The sequence below is a fragment of the Marmota monax genome, unplaced genomic scaffold (assembly GCF_021218885.2).
Source record: "Marmota monax isolate L192 unplaced genomic scaffold, Marmota_monax_Labrador192_F-V1.1 WCK01_AAM20220418_F8-fsc00020, whole genome shotgun sequence".
In the NCBI taxonomy this organism is placed as follows: Eukaryota; Metazoa; Chordata; class Mammalia; order Rodentia; family Sciuridae; genus Marmota; species Marmota monax.
Genome location: NW_026692912.1, coordinates 21,331,935 through 21,350,952, shown reverse-complemented (window position 1 = coordinate 21,350,952; position 19,018 = coordinate 21,331,935). Strand labels below are relative to the sequence as shown.

The 19,018-nt window shown below is 49.5% G+C and overlaps 2 protein-coding genes across 4 annotated transcripts; one reads left to right on the top strand and one right to left on the bottom strand.

The window, feature by feature from the left end:
- Positions 1-41: 41 nt before the first annotated feature.
- On the top strand, positions 42-2,087 carry Dolk (dolichol kinase). The gene has a single exon (XM_046451728.2). The coding sequence runs from the start codon at positions 339-341 to the stop codon at positions 1,953-1,955; it is 1,617 nt and encodes a 538-aa protein (XP_046307684.1). The 5' UTR covers positions 42-338; the 3' UTR covers positions 1,956-2,087.
- Positions 2,088-6,358: 4,271 nt separating this feature from the next.
- On the bottom strand, positions 6,359-16,272 carry Phyhd1 (phytanoyl-CoA dioxygenase domain containing 1). 3 transcript variants are annotated; one of them, XM_046451577.2, is made up of 12 exons: positions 16,174-16,252; positions 15,959-16,061; positions 13,272-13,430; positions 11,591-11,666; positions 11,388-11,435; positions 9,760-9,815; positions 9,615-9,677; positions 8,997-9,018; positions 7,841-7,969; positions 7,639-7,755; positions 6,852-6,978; positions 6,359-6,762 (listed from the first exon to the last, which is right to left on the bottom strand). In XM_046451577.2, exons 3-12 carry the CDS (start codon positions 13,368-13,370, stop codon positions 6,717-6,719), a joined length of 783 nt encoding a protein of 260 aa, XP_046307533.1. In that variant the 5' UTR covers positions 13,371-13,430; positions 15,959-16,061; positions 16,174-16,252; the 3' UTR covers positions 6,359-6,716. The 3 variants fall into 3 exon arrangements, with proteins under 3 accessions (XP_046307533.1, XP_046307532.1, XP_046307534.1); XM_046451576.1 differs by lacking the exon at positions 15,959-16,061 and having other exon boundaries at positions 16,174-16,272; XM_046451578.1 differs by lacking the exons at positions 7,841-7,969; positions 15,959-16,061 and having other exon boundaries at positions 16,174-16,272.
- Between the last annotated feature and the right edge of the window lie 2,746 nt (positions 16,273-19,018).

The following is a 19,018-nucleotide window of genomic DNA, read 5'->3' as shown; positions in this document are numbered from 1 at the left end:
GGGACCGGGCGCGTAGGCGGGATCTTTAGTCACGTGACAGCGGGGCGGGGCCAAGATGGCGATGCCCAGGGACGTGAGGAACCCGTGGTGGGGGCGGTGGAGCCCGTAAAAAGAGCCGAAGAGCAACGACGTCTGCACCATAGGTTGGAGGCAGTGAAGGGTCATCGGGCGCTAGCTTCTAGCCGCAGACCGTGACCTGCTGGTGGAGCTCCCTCCTCAAAGCTGGAAAAGATTGTTGGCAGAGTGAAGCTGCTGCCCTCTTCGTGGCTGGGTGAGGGGCCCAGAGGCCAAGGCATCCCTACTCACCCCGACTTCCCCAGAGCCCTAGGCGTATAGACATGACCCGAAAGTGCCCTCCGGCAGCCCCGGAGTCCGGGGCTCCCCTGAGCGGTACAGTGCTGGCAGAGGCGGCAGTGGTGTTCGCAGTAGTGGTGAGCATCCACGCGACCGTCTGGGACCGATACTCGTGGTGCGCAGTAGCCCTCGCAGTGCAGGCCTTCTACGTCCAGTACAAGTGGGATCGGCTGCTACAGCAAGGAAATGCCGTCTTCCAGTTCCGAATGTCTGCAAACAGTGGCCTACTGCCCGCCTCCATGGTCATGCCTCTGCTGGGACTGGTCATGAAGGAGCGCTGCCAGGCTTCTGGGAACCCGCACTTCGAGCGCTTCGGCATTGTGGTGGCAGCCACTGGCATGGCAGTGGCCCTCTTCTCCTCGGTGTTGGCTCTGGGCATCACTCGCCCGGTGCCCACCAATACTTGTGCCATCTCGGGTTTGGCAGGAGGCGTCATCATTTATATCATGAAGCACTCGCTTAGCGTGGGCGAGGTGATCGAAGTCCTAGAAGTGCTGCTGATCTTTGTTTATCTCAACATGATCCTGCTATATCTGATGCCCCGCTGCTTCACTCCTGGGGAGGCACTGCTGGTACTGGGTGGCATCAGCTTTGTCCTCAACCAGCTCATCAAGCGTTCTCTGACTGTTGTAGAAAGCCAGGGGGACCCAGTGGACTTCTTCCTGCTGGTGGTTGTGGTAGGGATGGTGCTCATGGGCATCTTCTTCAGCACTCTCTTTGTCTTCATGGATTCAGGCACTTGGGCTTCCTCCATCTTCTTCCACCTCATGACTTGTGTGCTGGGACTTGGGGTAGTCCTACCCTGGCTGCACTGGCTCATCCATAGGAACCCACTGCTTTGGCTTCTTCAGTTCCTCTTCCAGACAGAAACCCGCATCTACCTCCTAGCCTATTGGTCCCTGCTGGCCACCTTGGCCTGCCTGGTGGTGCTCTACCAGAATGCCAAGCGATCATCTTCTGAGTCCAAGAAACACCAGGCCCCCACCATTACCCGAAAATATTTCCACTTCATTGTGGTAGCCACTTACATCCCAGGTATCATCTTTGACCGGCCACTGTTGTACGTGGCTGCCACTGTATGTCTGGCAGTCTTCATCTTCTTAGAGTATGTGCGCTACTTCCGCATCAAGCCCTTGGGTCACACTCTGCGGGGTCTCCTGTCCCTCTTCCTGGATGAAAGAGACAGTGGACCGCTCATCCTGACACACATCTACCTGCTTCTGGGCATGTCTCTTCCCATTTGGCTGATCCCCAGACCCTGCACACAGAAGGGTAGCTTGGGGGGAGCCAGGGCCCTAGTCCCCTATGCAGGTGTCCTGGCTGTGGGAGTGGGTGATACCGTGGCCTCCATCTTTGGCAGCACCATGGGGGAGATCCATTGGCCTGGAACCAAGAAGACTTTTGAGGGGACCATGACATCTATATTTGCACAGATCATTTCAGTAGCTCTGATCTTAATTTTTGACAGTGGAGTGGACCTAAACTATAGTTATGTTTGGATTTTGGGATCCATCAGCATGGTATCCCTCTTAGAAGCATATACTACACAGATAGACAATCTCCTTTTGCCTCTCTACCTCCTGATATTGCTGATGGCCTAGTGTTGCACAGAGACATGAGGAGAATGAATGGTCCCCACAGCAGTTAGCCACTTGGGCATGAAGAGCCAAGGGTAAAAAGCAGATTTGGTTTTTCAGTTAATCAGACTTAAAATAAAACATAAAAAATAAAAACCTCTCCTGGTTTTAGTTTTGCCAATATTTAAAAAAGAAAAATGTCTGACAGTACAACAATTCAGAGAACTTGAGTTGTAGAGCCCCCTCTGTTTTTGTGGTGGTGGGGGGGGGGCAAAATGGACACTGAGGCATTAGAGCATAATGATTAAAGCTTCAGGTTCTAGGGTTAATCTGATCAGAATTCTTGGCTGCATGACCTGTTAACTGTATGACCTTGGGTGAGTCATTTAACCAGTCTGAACCTAAGTGGATGTTAAGAGGATCCAATTTGAGATAATGTATGTGAAGTATCAGCTGATGGCCCACCCAGGACTAGCAATCAGTAAGGGAAGATGTTTTGGGCAAGGGCTGGGGCTCAGTGGTAGAGTGTTTACCTAACATGTGTGAGGCACTGGGTTTGATTATCAGCACCGCATATAAATAAATTAATAAAATAAAGGTCTATCAACAACTGAAAATTAAGAAAAAAAAAAAAAAAAGGAAGATATCCTTATTACCCAAGACCAGTCTTCAGCTCATTGAAAAGCCAGGTGAGGGGGAAAAAAAAAAAAAAGGGCCAGGTGAGATAAGAGGTTTTATGAGTTGTACTTGGAAACCAGAGTGACCTTTGTTCTGACTTCACTTGGAGGAGAACCCAAGAGAGAAAGAGTCAAATGCATATGTTTTCTCCTACTTAGGCTAGGAAGAGCTGAAGGGAGAAATGGGTTAGCTTCTAGGTCACTTGGAAGGGCTGGAGGGAAAGGATCAGATCCTGGACTCAAGTCCTATTCCAGCCAGCCTCGCTCCAAACTCTCCGTAGCTGGGCAGTGTTAATAGAGAAGGATTGGTCATACATTTCTGACTCCTTGTCCTAGGGTCTCTCCTGAAACCCTTTCACATTCCAGTGGAAGGGTCACATTTCCAAGCCTTGTCTCTAATGGTATATGAATCTAGGAGAGATTCACAGGGGCTGGGGAGTTTTCTGAGAGTTAAAATGGGTCCACTGGGGGTGCATACTCCAGTCAGGTCCCAAACTCCAGACCACATGCCACAGGGGTAATAGCCTAGCCAGTAGCAAGAAGTCAGCAGGCATTCACTGAATGGAAAGAGCACAGCAGGATTCCTAGGCTGGTTAACCCAGCCTGGCAAGAAGAGTAAGAACTTAGGCCCACCATGGCCAGACATGAACTTCAGAGCTGGAACTCTTCTGCTTAGGAATTACTGCCAAGTCATTTCCCTCAGAGAGGAGTACTAAAACATTCTCCTGGATCTCAGCAAACTTAACAAACTCATTCCTTCTCCCACGCTCCCTTCTGTGTTGGCAAATGTGGGTGAGAGAGCATCAACTTCACTAACCAGTTCCCTAAGTGGCCTTGGGAAAGAGCTCTCCTCTGAGCCTTACAGTAGGGGAAGAACTAAGCCAAGGTTATAGATGTGGCTGCCAAAGCTAGTCAAGTGATGCCCAGAATGAGGACAGAGAACTATGGTGGGCCTTTCTCAAGGAGGCTGCTCTAGCTTGTAGTGACTTTGCTACAGTGTGGGCCCAGTGTTATCAATCACTCACTCATTGAATGAAGTTAATGAAACCTGGATTATTATGTGGAATTTCCCAATTTTTAAAAGCTATATTTTCTGGTGCTGTGGATGAAACTGGGGTCCTGCACATACTAGGCAAGTGCTGTACCACTGAACTACATCCCCAGCTCAAAAGTCTGATTTTAAATGCTGAGGCTCAGACAAAACACATCTGCAGTCTGGAATCAGCCAGTGATTTCCATTTTGCAATCTCTGGACCAGACCTCCACTAAGCAGGTTTTTGGATTTAGAAGTTGTTTCAGAAATTCTGGGTGTCTTCCAAGCATGCCAAAGCAGGAGGGGCCACTGGAGGCCTGGTCTGGCCTCCTTGTTGTCCAGGTAGGGAAATGTCCCTGAGAGAGGAAGGGCCTGGCTTGAGACCAGAGACTGATAATGGATTCCTGGTCCTGGGCTTTTTTCCCCTCTCCATCAGAGGATTGGACAGCATAAAGAACAAGAACCCAATTTCTGTACATCAGTGACAAATCCTCTGAAGGGGACTTGAGGCATTTACAATAGCCTCCAAAAAAAAAAAAAAGAAAACTTGGGAATTAACCTAACAAAAGAGGTGAAAGACCTCTACAATAAAAACTATAGAACACTAACGAAATTAAAGAAGTCCTTAGATGATGGAAAGCTCTACCTTGTTCTTGGATAGGTAGAATTAATATTGTCAAAATGACCATACTACCAAAAGTACTATATAGATTTAATGCAATTCCAATCAAAATCCCAATGACATTCCTCATAGAAATAGAAAAGCAAACATGAAATTCATCTGGAAAAATAAGAGACCCAGAATAGTTAAAGCAATCCTTAGCAAGAAGAGTGAAGCAGGTGGCATCACTATACCAAGACCTTAGACTATACTACAGAGCAATAGTAACAAAAACAGCATACCAAAACAGACTGGTAGACCAATGGTACAGAATAGAGGACACACAGACTAACCCACATAATTACAATTATCTTATATTAGACAAAGGTGCCAAAAACATACATTGGAGAAAAGATAGCTCTTAAACTAATGGTGCTGAGAGAACTGGAAATCCATATGCAACAAAATGAGATTAAACCCCTATCTCTCACCACGCACAAAACTCAACTCAAAAGTGGATCAAGGACCTAGTAATTAAACTAGAGACCCTAATAGAAGAAAAAGTAGGCCCAAATCTCCATCATATCAGATTAGGCCCCTACTTCCTTAACAAGACTCCTATAGTTCAGGAATTAAAATCAAGAATTAATAAATGGGATGGATTCAAACTAAAAAGCTTCTTAGCAAAAGGAACAATCAGTGAAGTGAATAGAGAGTCCACAGCTTGGGAGCAAATTTTTACCACTTGTACATCAGATAGAGCACTAATCTTTAGTGTATATAAACAACTCAAAAAGTTAAACTCAAAAAAAAGATATCCTAATCAATAAATGGGCCAAGGACCTGAACAGACACTTCTCAGAAGGTGATATACAATCAAAACAAATATTTGAAAAAATGTTCAACATTTCTAGCAATTAGAGAAATGCAAATCAAAACTGCTCTAAGGTTTCACCTCACTCCAGTCAAAATGGCAGATATTAAGAATACAAACAACAATAAGTGTTGGCAAAGATGTGGGGGAAAAGGCACACTCATACATTACTGGTGGGACTGCAAGTTGGTGCAGCTAATCTGGAAAGCAGTGTGGAGTTTCCTTGGAAAACTTGGAATGGAAACACCTTTTGACCCAGCTGTCCCACTCCTTGGTCTATACATAAAGGACTTAAAAACATAATACTATATGGACACAGCCACATCAATGTTTATTGCAGCACAACTCACAATAGCTAAACTGTGGAACCAACCTAGATGCCCTTCAGTAGATGAATGGATAAAGAAACTGTGGTATACATACACAATGGAATATTACTCAGCAATAAAAGAAAATAAAATCATGGCATTTGCAGGTAAATGGATGGAGTTGGAGAATATAATGCTAATTAAAGTTAGCCAATCCAAAAAAAAAACAAATGCTGAATGTTTTCTCTGATATAAGGAGGCTGATTCATAGTGGGATAGGGAGGGGAACATGGGAGGATTAGACAAACTTTAGATAGGGCAAAGGGGAGGGAGGGGAAGGGAGGGGGCAAGGAGTGTCAAAAAGATGGTGGAATGAGATGGACATCATTACCTTAAGTACATGTATGAAGACACGAATGGTGTGAATATACTTTGTGTACAACCAGAGATATGAAAAATTGTACTCTGTGTGTGTAATGTGAATTGTAATGCATTCTGCTGTCATACATAATAAATTGGAATAAAAAATAAAATTAAAAAAAAGATGAACAGTCCACAATAAGAAAGAAAGCATGATGCTTTAAAATGCAAAAAAAAAAAAAAAAAAAAAACAGGACAGGAGCCCAATCCTGGACCAGGGTGACACAGCTGAACAACTGAGCAACTGTGTGACTTAGCAGGCAGGTCACTTGCCTTTTCCTTGGCTCAGCTCCTTCACTTACAAACACAGATCATCACAGCACCTTCCTCTCTGTGTGAGGAGTCGTGTAACACAAAACGCAAAGTGTGCAGGGCGGCATGCGGCCAACGCCCACTAAGTGTTGTGAGTGAAGTCACGCACACTGCGCAGCAGGGATTGGGGACCGGAATGGTTTTCGGCAGGAGTCTCATCTGGAAAGCAAGAATGCTTGGGAAGAAGGACAAATGGAGAAGCTGCATTCAGAAGTCATTTTTATTGAGGCTTACAGCGTAATTATTAGAGTTGCTCCTGAGAGAGGACTTGAAAATGGACCAGACCTCTTTCATGGCTGAGAGGCCACCTCAAGAGGAAGTTTGTGTGGGGGAGTAAGGTGCAGAGAGAACAAGATCTTGGGGAAGGCCTTCATCCAGCCTGGGCCCTGCCCTGCCATGTCAGCCTCCCCCAGCTTCTGCAGGGCTGAAAGCACAGACCCTGAAGGAGGAGAGCTCTGCAGGTTCACAGCTTCCCCACTGCAGCCGGCACGGGAGGCAGCGTGCTGCACTGGTAGTCCACAGCTGCACTGGGAGGTGATGGTCCCAACCCTTCAAGGGCTTTAGGTGTACAAGGCAGGAAACGGCAGCTCAGCTGTCGGCTGAAGCCTGTTGAAAATGAAGGCAGGACCACTCTTCCCCGTCCCCAGGGCCCCCTCAGGGGACTTGAACACAGACACACACACCCTGCCACGTACCAGTTCTCTGGGCTCCAGACGGTGCCAGTGGCTTCCATGAGGTGGAAAGTGTAGGCCTGGCGTGAGTGGTCTGAAAGGTTCTGCTCACTCTTGTGTACCACCTCTCCATGGATCAAGACCAGGGCCCCTAGTAGAGACATGAGCAGGTCGGGGGCACCGTAGGCCCAGTGCCACCCTTCCCAGGTCAGGAAGGGGTGCGGTGGTCCTCCCTGGAGTGGTTTAGTGACCTCACCTATCCCCATGCCTTTCCAAGTCTGCTTGCTCCAGGGTCCAAGCCATGTTGTTTAGACAGGGGCTCCCTGCGATCAAGTGTCCTCTGCTGTGGACTGTGACTTGGCAAGCCTTACAAAGGGCCTCTCCACCCCAGATGTGGCCAGAAGCCCTCTGCACTGTGCCAGTCAACAGGGACCTCCTGATGATGCTGGGGTGTACCTCAGTGTCCCTTTCCATAAGGAAGAGGGGTCACGATTAACCAACATCTGTGAAGCCCTTGCTGTGTGTCACATAAATTCTTTATAAACATTCTAGATGCATCTCACTTTACATTTGGGGAAACTGAGGCTCAGAGTGAATCCGTCATTTACCCAAAGAAACAGACTGAGAAGCGGAGTCTGGACTCTAGCCTGGCCTGTTTGAACTTGCTGTGATCGTGCTGCTTCCTGACTTCCAAGTAACCTGTCAGCCTACCTCCTCCCATTCTGTGACTTCCCAGTCCTCAGGTGACACCAAAAGAGCCTCCCAGATGCTGGGTGGTGGAGCACGCACAGACCCTGGGCGTCCCGCCTACCTTTCTGCACTGGTGTGGGCACAAAGAGGCTGTTATCCCAGTCTGGCTCTGCCCCGAGGAAGCTGGTAGCAGGCCATGAGCCAGCAGGGGCCCGGATCATCCTTCTTGACACTCCACCTGCAGGCCAAGATGGAGCCTCTAGACCCTCTGTTCACCCGATCCCTCTCCCTGGGGGTTGGGGTGGGGAGCCAGGGGTCCTCACTGGTGTGGGAGCCAGGGATAAACCAAAGGCAGCCATTCTCCAGCGTGGCATCCTCCAGTGCCATCCACATGCCCAGCACCCGGCCCAGAGGCTCCGTGTACAGGAACGAGGCATCCTGGTGAGGGGAGGCTGCGGCAGACCCGCCAGGGGGCTGAGGAGCCTAACCCTTCGCTCTATCCCACCTCATCTTGACCCTCTTCCCACTCCACCATCCTCCCAGACTTCCTGTTCTGAGAATCTTCCACTTCTTGACCCAGGGACTCTGAGCAGAGATTTTACCTCTTAAAGCTTTCATTTCTTCAACTGTAAAGTGGCCCCAACAATAACCTCCCTGAAAGGGCTGCTGGAGGGTTCCATAGGACAGTGTATGAAAAGTGCTTAGGACAGGGCTGCACACACTAATTGCTAAAAAGTAGCTGCTACCATTGAATTCCAGCCAGGTGACTAAATCCACCCGTGTCTGTCTGTCTGTCTTTTTTTTTTTTTTTTCTGTGCTGGGGATGGAATTCAGGGTCTTGCCTCGGCTAGGCAAGTGGTAAAGACCACTGAGCTACACCCTGGCCCTAAAGCCACCATTCTTTACCAGAGATGAGCAGACTCCAGCCACCAGATAGCCCACCCAGTGGTGTAAGTTTGGAAAGTTGGGGTTGGAGAGGGGATACCTATGACCAAGCATCCTGTTGTTGTTGTTTAAAGAGACAGTTTTGCTGTGTTGCCCAGGGCATCCCTGAGTTTCTGGGCTCAAGCAATCCTTCCACCTCAGCCTCCAGAGTCACTGGGATTACAAGCAAGTGCCACCATGCCTGACAGTAGTGAGTGTGTGCATGTGTGTGTGCGTGTGTGTGTGTGTGTGTGTGTGTATTTGATTTCCTTTATTTCACACTGTCTGAAAACCATCTGTGTTAGTAATCTATATTTTTAACCTGCTAAGGGTTGCTGTCAGATTGAGAAATCTGTGTGCCAGGGGCTCCAGGGTTCCCCACCAATCCCCTGTTCTGGGAAGGAAAGGAAGGTGGCTCCTCCTCCCCTGGCCTGAGCTTCGTGCCCACAGGTAATGCAGTAAGTACTTTCCCTTCCTGCAAAGACCTGACCACCATGATATTCCAGACTTCCTGCCCATGGTCGCTGCTGGGCCCCACAGCTTCTCACAGCTTACCTTCACCACCAAAGTGAGGTTGCTGCAAGATAGGGGAAGAGTCTGGTGAGAACGGATGAGAACAGGGAGGAGCAGGGCTTGATCTGAGTCTTATAGGGTGCTCCCACCCTGGGTACCAGCTAGTGAGCCCCTACTGTGAGCCAGGCCCAGGAGGGAAGCAGAAGGAAAGCCACCTGCCCAGCAGGGGGTGCACAGTCTGCCTGGGAGACAGCAAGCACTAGCCTAACAACGAGGTCATGAAGCAGAACCAGGAAAGGGCAGCATTTGGCCAGGGGTTGGCTCAGAGGTTAGCCCCCAAGTCAGAGCTGGGTCCCTCTTTTCCTCAGGGAGCTAGAAGGCTTTTTAGAGGAGGTGGCACTGTACTTGGGAGCTGAGAGCAGAGCATCTCAGTAGTCAAAGAGGGCAGGAGGGACTCTTGGGGATCCCTTTTCTTCATACCACCTAATTCTAATAGAGCACAAACTCAGTACCAGGTACCCACTTCACATGTGCTCTGGCCAACTCAACACTGATAACCCAGCAGCTTTGGCCCACTATGGGGAGGGGCTTCCTATGAGCAGCCTGCCACTTTTACAAAGGGTCAAGTAAACTGAGGCCTGGGAAGGACACATCGCTCACCTTAAAGATGTACATGCTCTGCACCACCACAGGCATTTGGAGGCCCAGACTTCTGGCCAAGGCCTGGAAGGGGGCAGAGTCACACTGCAGCCTGCCCACATACACCCCTATCTGTCCCCACTTGCCCGTCCCCACCTCTGCTCACCTGCACCTTGGGGGAATGTGTGACACTCCTGAAGACAGGGTCATGGGCGTGCAGAGCTGTGGGACAGAGGCCTGCTGATGGGCCAGTCTCAGCCCCCATGTGTCCCTCCCACCCTGAGAACTGGACTCAGGCTTCACTTTGACACTTTCAACTATTTTAGGTGCTTTAAACTTTATGCTTTTTATAACCAAGTAATGGGCCCCAAAGACACCTTCATCCCACCCAGCCCCATCCCACCATGACCTTATCTTGGACCACCTGGCTATCTGGGAACCTCACTCAAGCCCTAACTCCCACTCCTCAGGGAGGACGAAGGATTTCAAGGGGACTCTTAGTTGGCAGCAACTTCAATACTTCCACTTCCTCTATGTGATCTCAGGTGACTACTATTTCCCTCTGTAAGTCTTGGTCTCCTCCACTGTAGAGTGAGGAGGAGAAGAGCTGCCCACCTCCCAGGGCTTCTAGGGGAGCTAATGAACACGGGCAGCAGGCACAGTCGTCAGCGGTCTTTGTGGTTTTTGTTGTTTTATCTGCAGTACTAGGGATAGAACTTGGGGGTGCTTTACCACTGAGCTACATGCCCAGCCTTTTTTTATTTCTGAAATAAGGTCTTACTGAATTGCTCACATTGGCCTCAACTTGCAATTCTCCTGCCTCAGCCTCCCAAATCACAAGGATTACAGGTGTATGCCACCGTGCCAGGGATTATTTGCTATTTGGGTGGGGGGGTACCAGGGATTGAACTCAGGCACTCGACCACTGAGCAACAACCTCAGCCCTATTTTATATTTTATTTAGAGACATGGCCTCACTGAGTTGCTTAGCACCTCACTTTTGGTGAGGCTGGCTTTGAACTCGTGATCCTCCTCTCTTAGTTTCTCAAGCCACTAGGATTACAGGTATGTTCCATTGTGCCCAACTGCTGTTATTACAAAAAAGTAAGTTTTGAATGCACTGAATGGCACTGAATGAAATACTTTAAAATAGTTATGGTGATTGGAGCCTGGGTTTGTGGCTTAGTGGTAGAGCACTCTCCTAGCATGTGTGAGGCATAGGTTCAATCCTCAGTACCACTAAAAAATAAAAAAATAAAATAAAGGTATCATGTCTACCTACATCTAAAAATATATTTTAAATAGTTATGGTGACAAATTTTATGTCACATGAATTTTATCACAACTTGTTTACAAAGCCACCATGCTATAATTTCAGGTTTAAAAACAAGGAGTCCACAAAAATAATTACAACGTGATCCTGGGGGAAAAAGTGAAAATTTCTACCCTTGGTTCTGGGGTCTCAGAGTAGGAGTAATTTCAATATATCAGCTGCCCCTCAAGAGGGCTCCAGGAATCAACAGGTCCCAGGAATCCCCCATGCCTGGGACAGTAGGTTGTGGAGAAGCCTGCACATGCCCTCTGTTGGGGTCTCAAGTGGACCCCTCTTCCCTGTGTGGTGGCAGAAGTGCCATGTGATCAGCATTACACAACGTCAAAGACCACGACCGAAGGGGAGCCTGCAGCCAGAAAGGCGACTTGCCCAACCCTTAACTCAGTACGGATTTGACCACGGCTTCTCAGCTCTTCAGGCCATGTCCCGTCTCTGTCCTGCACTCCTAGGTTTCTGCTCACCATGACCGATTTTGTTGACTGATTGCTCTGGAGGCACCAAGAAATTTCCTGTGGCACAGAGAACAGGTAAACGCAAAAGAACTGTAGTGCAGCCTCCCTCAGGCAGCGGCCTAAGCGCCCTGCCCTCCCAGCCCTGTAGGGCAGACACCTGTATCCAGCAACCTCCCGGGGGCTCCCACATCTCTGGGGACCCAGCTCCAAACCTTTATTGTCCAAAACACCTTTCTCAAAGAAGAATCGAATCTTGTCACCACTGCTCAAGAAATAGTCTGTGCTGCCCTGTGGAGAGGGACATGGGAGAGAAAGAGAGAGCATCCCAGGGTCAGAGCAGGGGCTTCCCATGCCCATGGGCTACAGATCCCCAGTGACATCTTGGACATGTCCACTGAGGCTCAGACAGCGCCTAGGAGCCTCAGTGCCTGTAAGCAGAATTCAAAGCTACAAGCATCTGATTTTTCAGAAACCTCTTATTAGATTCCACTTAACTTATTACAGTGATGCTACATCCAGATACACTCACTATAAATTGAAAACATTAGAAGTGCACTTAATACACCTAGCCCACAGAACATCCTAGCTTTCTCCAGTCCCCTCATGGGACACATACATTAGTTCACAGTGGGGCAGACCCATCCAGTCCAAAACCTACTTTACAAGCGTAAGTGTTCAACATCTTGTTAATTTATCAAGTACTGTGCTGAAAGTGAAAAACAGAATGGTTGTCTGGCATGGGAGACAGATGGTGAACACAGTATCTTTGCCTCCCATGATCAGGTGGCAGACTGGGAGCTGTGACTCCCTGCAACCACCCAGCATCATGAGAGATTATGATATCGTGTGGTATCAGTCCTAGAAAAGATCAAAATTAAAAACTCAAAGTATTGTTCCTACTGAATGAATGTATATCTAAAATCCTAAGTCGAACCATTGTAAGTTAAGGATCATCTGGGCCCTTTCTTCTTGCATTCCTCCTGCCACAATAATCTACGGGCCTCTGGAGCATTCTCACAAGGCAGATTTGGGGTACCAGTTTCAGCCCTCTTTCTCCTCAGGACCCTTGAGTGGCGGGTCTCTGGCGGCTTTGCTTTCCTGGGATGCAAGGCTTCTAGCTGCTGTAGTTTTCTCTGTTGCCACTAGATGGCAGGAGCTCCTTGGTATGAGTGTGAGTGGCCTGGACCAGAGCTCAGCTGCCCTGCAGGAAGGCTCTGACTGTCAAACTGTGTAGGGTTGAGATAACTGGATGGGAGAACCACTTGTCTGTCTCAGACTGTGCTGAGTCTTGGGAAACAGCATGTTCTGAGTTTGGGTGCAGGGATAAGACACACAGGCAGCCTTTTAAAATCTCAAGGCTCTCTCTGGGATGCTGGCCACAAGGAAGCCCTTTGTGGCAGGAGAATCTGAGGAAGTACAATAGAGCAGTGCACAGCACCAGTTGGTATCAGACTGCTGACTTCAAATCCTGGCTCTACCAGTTATTAACTATGGTTTGGACAAATGATGGAAGCCTCACTTTCCCTCCCTTCCAGTGGAAACAATAACCATATCCACCTTGTAAATTCATGGTGACAGGTGTAAGGAGTGGAGCCTGGCATGTGGGAGCCTGCACCTGATCTGTTATCAGAAGGAGCCATGGAGGCTGGGGTTGTGGCTCAGTGGTGGAGCACTTGCGTAGCAAGTGTGAGGCACTAGGTTCAATTCTCAGCACCACATAAAAATAAATGAATAAAATAAAGGTCCATCAACAACTAAAAATACATATTATATAAAAATATTTTAAAAGGAGGAGTCATGGCTTTAGGTCCTTCCATCCAGGAAGCTCCTTTGGCTGGGGACTGATCCCCCATCAAAGACCACATTCCATCCCCACCTACCCCATGCACCCACCTGGGCTCGAAGCTGTTCCTCATGTTGGGTGGAAAATTCTGTGCGGCAGTGGGGAGGGACATCCATCTCGGCCACGATCTCACCAATCCTTTGTTTCATAGCCTCACACTCATCCACAGACAAGAATCCTTCCAGCACCAGGAATCCATCCTCCTGGAACTGCAGGCAGGAATGAGGCTAAGGCTTCCCTCTGCACGCTTCCCCTTATGAACTGTATTTAATCTCCCCACCAAACCCCAAATGTCCGAAGTTGAGACCAATGTCCTATTCATTGCTCTGTCCCCTGCCCCTGCCGTGGTGTCTGGTGCCCTGTGAAGAACAATTGGCTACTTGGATGTTAGGAACGGAAGGGGAAGGGGAGGTTGTCCTGTACTTGCCCTCCAGTGGGCTGAGCCACATACAGCTGCATCCGTGTATCCTGCCAATGTCGATTCCACATCTACTGTGTAGGAGACACAGCTTTAGGAGCTGTTATGAGCAAGCCAGCTGAGGTACCCGCCCTCACAGAGTTTATAGCCTAGTAAAGGAGGCCAGGCATGGTGGTGCATTCCTATAATCGCAGAGAGTTGAGAGGCTGATGCAAGAGGATCTCAAGTCCAAGGTCAGCCTCAGCAATTTAGTGAGAATCTAAGCAACTTAGTGAGACCCTATCTGTAAATAAAAATTAAAATGGTTGGGATGTGGCTCAGTGGTTAAGCATCCCTGGGTTCAATCCCTGGTGCTAAAAAAAAAAAAAAAATGGAGAACAACATTACACCAACCATCACGTGGGGAAGCACACGATCATAAATGCTGAGTGCAGGGAAAGAGGGGGCAGGCTTTGAGAGCTAAGAGCAGAAGTATGTACTGGAAATGAGATGGGGGGCTGGGGATGTAGCTCAGTTGGTAAAGTGTTTGGCTTGCATGCACAAGGCCCTGGGTCCAATCCCCAGCACCTCAAAAAAAGAAAAGTAATGAGATGGGAGTCTTTGGCAGCAGCTCTGAGGGAATGGCATTTAAAGGGGCCTAAAGGATATTGGGAGGGGAAGAGATGACAAAGAACACTCCAGATAGAGGAAGCAGGATGTGCGAAGACTCTGAGCACATGAGGACAGGCAGAATCAGGAAGGGATGCAGCACAGAGTGAGGGCAGAATGGAAGGGAACAGGATGGTGGCAGTGGCGGGCCAGACTGGGAGCGGGCTTTCTCCTGAGTGCGGGTGGAAGTTAAGGCAAATAGCCTACTCTGACTTGCCTTGGGTCCTTCTTAGGAGGTTTTGTAACAGGCACCTAAGTCTTCTTTGGAACCCACCACAGTGTCAATTTCCAATTACTGACAGCCCCCCACCCCCACACTAGCCCTGATGGATATCCAGTGTGGGTTGTCATATACCAGGTACTGCAATATTCATGACACCCACTACAAGCCCTTCTGTCTCTGGGAAAGTCTGTACTTTAGAAATTGGTGTTAGGCTGGAAATTGCCTCCCTGGGAAATGGGACATCCATGGCAAACTGTGCACATGCTTGATCTAGTAACCACTCCTCATGAGATCAGGCAATGGAGCCTGGTGCACTGGTACATGTCTATAACCCCTGTGATTTGGGAGGTTAAGGCAGGAGAATTTCAATTTAAAGCCAGCCTTAGCAAGGCCCTAAGTAATGTGGAAAGATCTTGTCTCAAAAAATACAAAGGGCCAGAGATGTGGCTCAGTGGTAGAGTGCTCCTGGGTTCAATTCTCAGTACCTACCCCTGGCAAAAAATATTAGGGAATAGAGGAGCAAAGACATATGTGTGTAGGTATTCACTAAGTCTTGTCTGATGAAAACTTACATTGGAATAGTTAATGATTACCTTAGTATCAAGGGATTAGTTTAACAAAGTATGGTTTCCCTGTCTGGAACACAAAACAGCTGATAAAGAAGCCCTGTGGTCACCTGGATGCTTGACTGGCCCGCATGAGGTCCTCCCTTCAATCCCCAGAACCATAAAAATCATGTAGAAAAATAGTTAGTGACTTGGGAATATGTTCCTGATATACTCTAAGAAAAGGGAAAAGTTGGCCAGGGATGAGTATTTGGTGGCCATGACAACTTGGACCAATGGTTTTCTCTCTGACCCTGAAAGTACTAAATGGGGCTAAGGGCTTTTTTTTTTCTTTTTCTTTTTCTTTTTGTGGTGCTGGGGATTGAACCCAGGGCCTTGTGCATACAAGGAAAGCACACTCCACCAACTGAGCTGTATCTCCAGCCCCATGTGGGCCTCTTTAGAAAACAGGCTAGAGCTCCATCCCAGGCTGGGATGGACTTTTTTTTCTTGCAGTGCTGGGGATGGAAGCCAGGGCCTCACATATGCTCAGCTAGCTCTTACCATTGAGTACAGCTCTGCCCCAGGACAGAGTTTGAAACAAGGCCTCTAGGGCTGGATACCAATACGAACAGCCTCCATCTGGAATTCCTGGATGATTATCTTAAAAGTCTGTGTGCTCTAATTCCCGCAAGTTAGCCTTTTGAATTTGGACTGAGAACTGGGAGGACAACCTCCTGCCTGGCTACTTGCTGGCCAGTCCCCATCCCTCTGGGCCTTGCCTCCACACCACAGGCAGCCAGGCCAGCTGAACTGGCTGATCAGAATGCTTTATCGGTTTTGAGCCACCCCCCCCCCAAAAAAAAAAAAAAACATGCCCACGCACAGTGCACACAGCCCCACCTTATCCCAGGTCCTGTAATCTGGATACCCCAGGGCTGTGTGTACAGAAGTTAGGTCTTGTGGTTGGGAACTGAAACCCCACTGTGGACTTCAGTGTCCCTTTCTGTGAAATGACAGGGAGTGTTGAGTTCCCAAGGGGCTACTGGAGATCTGGACCACCCCCACACACTTTTGTAGGACCCTGCCAGTACCCAGCCCAGTAGACCCCTACCTACCTTCTGGAGCTGCAAGGGGCTCAGGCAGGCCATGAAAGGGGCTCAGGCAGGCCAAGAAAATGGCTCAGGGAACCAGAGGCTCTGGGTGTGGCTCCAGGGCTGGGGAGGAGAAAGTTCAGGAAGGGAGGGTGGCCACAGCAGAAGGCCCAGGAGGACTTAACCCTTCCCTACCCAGAGAGTAGCAATCCTACCACTCAGCCCTCCCTGCAAACATAGGCAGCCTGCATCCTCCACCCTAGGCCCCAGCCCTTTCTCCCTGCTCCCTTCTTCCCTCTTCACAACTAATCCAGGATTAGCCCTTTCCTGTCTCCTTCAGGGTATTTCAGGGCTCCCTGGGAGTGTTCTGGGAGTGTCAGGCAGAGAGTGGGCTGGGAGGACAACACTGTCTAGGTCCACCACTAGCTGTGACTCTGACAAAGGCCTGTCCCTCTCTGAATCTGAAGTGAAGAAAGTGAGACCCTTGGCATTAACATCTCTGTTGCAAGGTGTGTCTGGGGTGGCTTTGCATTCAAGGTGGAAGAGGTCCTGGGGGGACAGTCTGGGCCCCTCCCAGCTCTGGTGTGAACTGCTCCCAGTCTTGGGAAGACTATGGAAGGGAGTTGAGGGATGTGAAGCTCAGAGGAAGGCAGAGAGAAGGACAACCTAAGAGGAAGGGGGCTGGAGAGTGGGGCCTGGGTCTTCAGAATGAGGGAGATCAGGGCTCCTGTTTCCCATCCTCAGACCCAAGATGTTTACCATCTCAAGTTAGGCTTGGCAGGGAGGTCAGAACTTGCCCGCCAGCCTGGTAGCTGACAAGGCCACTCTGGAAAACAAGCCCCTGGCCTTCCCAGAAATGATGCTTTGAATGACGAAGGGACAGAGTGTTTCAGGAGGGAGTGAGTGCAGGGATACTGTTCAGCCCTCAAGAGCCTTGGCCTCAGGTCAAGACTTGTTTTCTGGGCCACTGTGCTGGGAATGGCTGCTTTGTCCAAGCGGGGCAGGCTTCTGGAAGGTCAGGGGAGGTGAGCCTGTTGGGCTTCTGGGGCTGGTGGGAGAAGCTCAGGGGGTCTAGGTGGGGGAGGAGAGAGGCCAGAGACATAACCATGAGGGTCATGGGGGCAGGGCTGTTCCCAGCTGTCCTAACCCCTTCTGATGCAGGCACCTGCCAACAGAGGAACCGCGAGGCCCCTCATGCTGAGTCAGCAACCTCCCCAAGGACCTCCCTGCAGGCTGGAGGCAGAGGCTCAGGGAGGCAGCTCAGCTTTCAGGCCCACTCTCACTTTACCCATCCGCAATGGGACTAACAGAAGGGCCTCCTGTGAGCAGTAAGTGGAACACTGCTGATAAAGAGGTTGGCGTGAGCATGGCACCTAGGGAGTACCTGCAGCTGCTTTACCCAGTGCTAGTGGGGGCCCTTTGGGGCAGAACGCGAAGGTTGATGGTTTTTAAATTTTTTGAGTTTCCCCAAGTTTTTCAAGTTGCTGTTGGAACCAGAGAAAAGTCTACCACTTCGGTTTTAGGCAGAGTGGAAAGGCCTGGGTGGGGGTGGGTAGGGGAAGAACAGTTTGGCCTCCACCCTTTGTTCATTCTGCTGGACTCTGGGAGGCGGGTGGATGGTTTTCCCACATTGTTGTTCTTTCCAGAAGTAACCAGTTCCAGATCAAACTCTAGTTCCAAGCACTGGCTACAAGGCCCCATGGCTGGGGTAGGGGAGGCAGTGGGGATGGGAGGGTTACCAGACCAGACAAAGACTCTACTGTGGAGGTACAAGAGGCTCTTCTAGGGGGTGGACACTCAGCTGCTCAGTCTCCCTGTCAGCAGTCCAGGACAGGGGCAGAAGGGGGGTCTTTGCTGAGACCTGAGGTTGCCTCCCTAAGGAATCAGAGACCTGTGGAGGGAAGAAGGCAAGGCCCTGGCTTATTCCAGAGAAGGGCCCACGCAACTCAGGTCTCTGGCCGGCCGAGGCCTCTCTTCTGCCACAGGTTCCCTGCTGGTCTAGGAGGACAGGTGGTAGGAGCCTTCCTCACACTCAATAGCTTCCTCACCTGCGTGCTGTGGTTTCTGCATGTCCCCCAAGTCCATCTGTTGGAACCTCCCTTTCTTAATGTGGGGGAGGCAGGGCCTAGCAGGAGGTGATTGGGGCTGCCCATGAATGGCAGGCTTAGCTACTACGCCTTCTCCTCTCCCAGGGAGCCTTCTCCTTCTCAACTTCCGCTACCTTATGAAGCAGCACAAGGCCCTCACTAGATGTAGCTGCCAGGTCTTGGACTTGCCAGCCTCTGTACCATGAACCTAAATTACCCAAACTTAGGTATTGTGTTCTAGCAACAGAAAAAAGACCAAGACACTACAGTCATCATTGTTCCTCACAACCAGCTTACTGATGCCATTCTGATTTTACAAACAGGGAAAAATGAAGTCTCATGTCAAATGAATTGCAAAACTGGGATCTGAAGGCAGCTCTGTCCATCCCTCTGAGCCTCTGCCCTTGACCCCTAGCACCTTCAGCAGGCCCCCCAAGGGACTGAAACCTGAACGGGGCCTACCCACAGCGACTGTCAGCAGGGTTCAGTGGTGCATATCTGTAACATCAGCTGCTTGGGAGGCTGAGGCAGGAGGATGGCAAATTTGAGGTCAGTCTAGGCAACATAGTGAGATCTCCTCTTAAAATAGAAAATAAAAAGGGTTAGGGATGTAGCTCAGTGGTAGAGCACCACTGAGTTCAATCCCTAGCATCACAGAACAAACCAACCAACAGTAACAACAACAAATAAACCCAGTTGGGCATAGTGGTACATGCCTGCAATCCCAGTGACTCAGGAGGCTGAAGCAGGAGGATTACAAGTACAGGGACAGCCTCAACAAG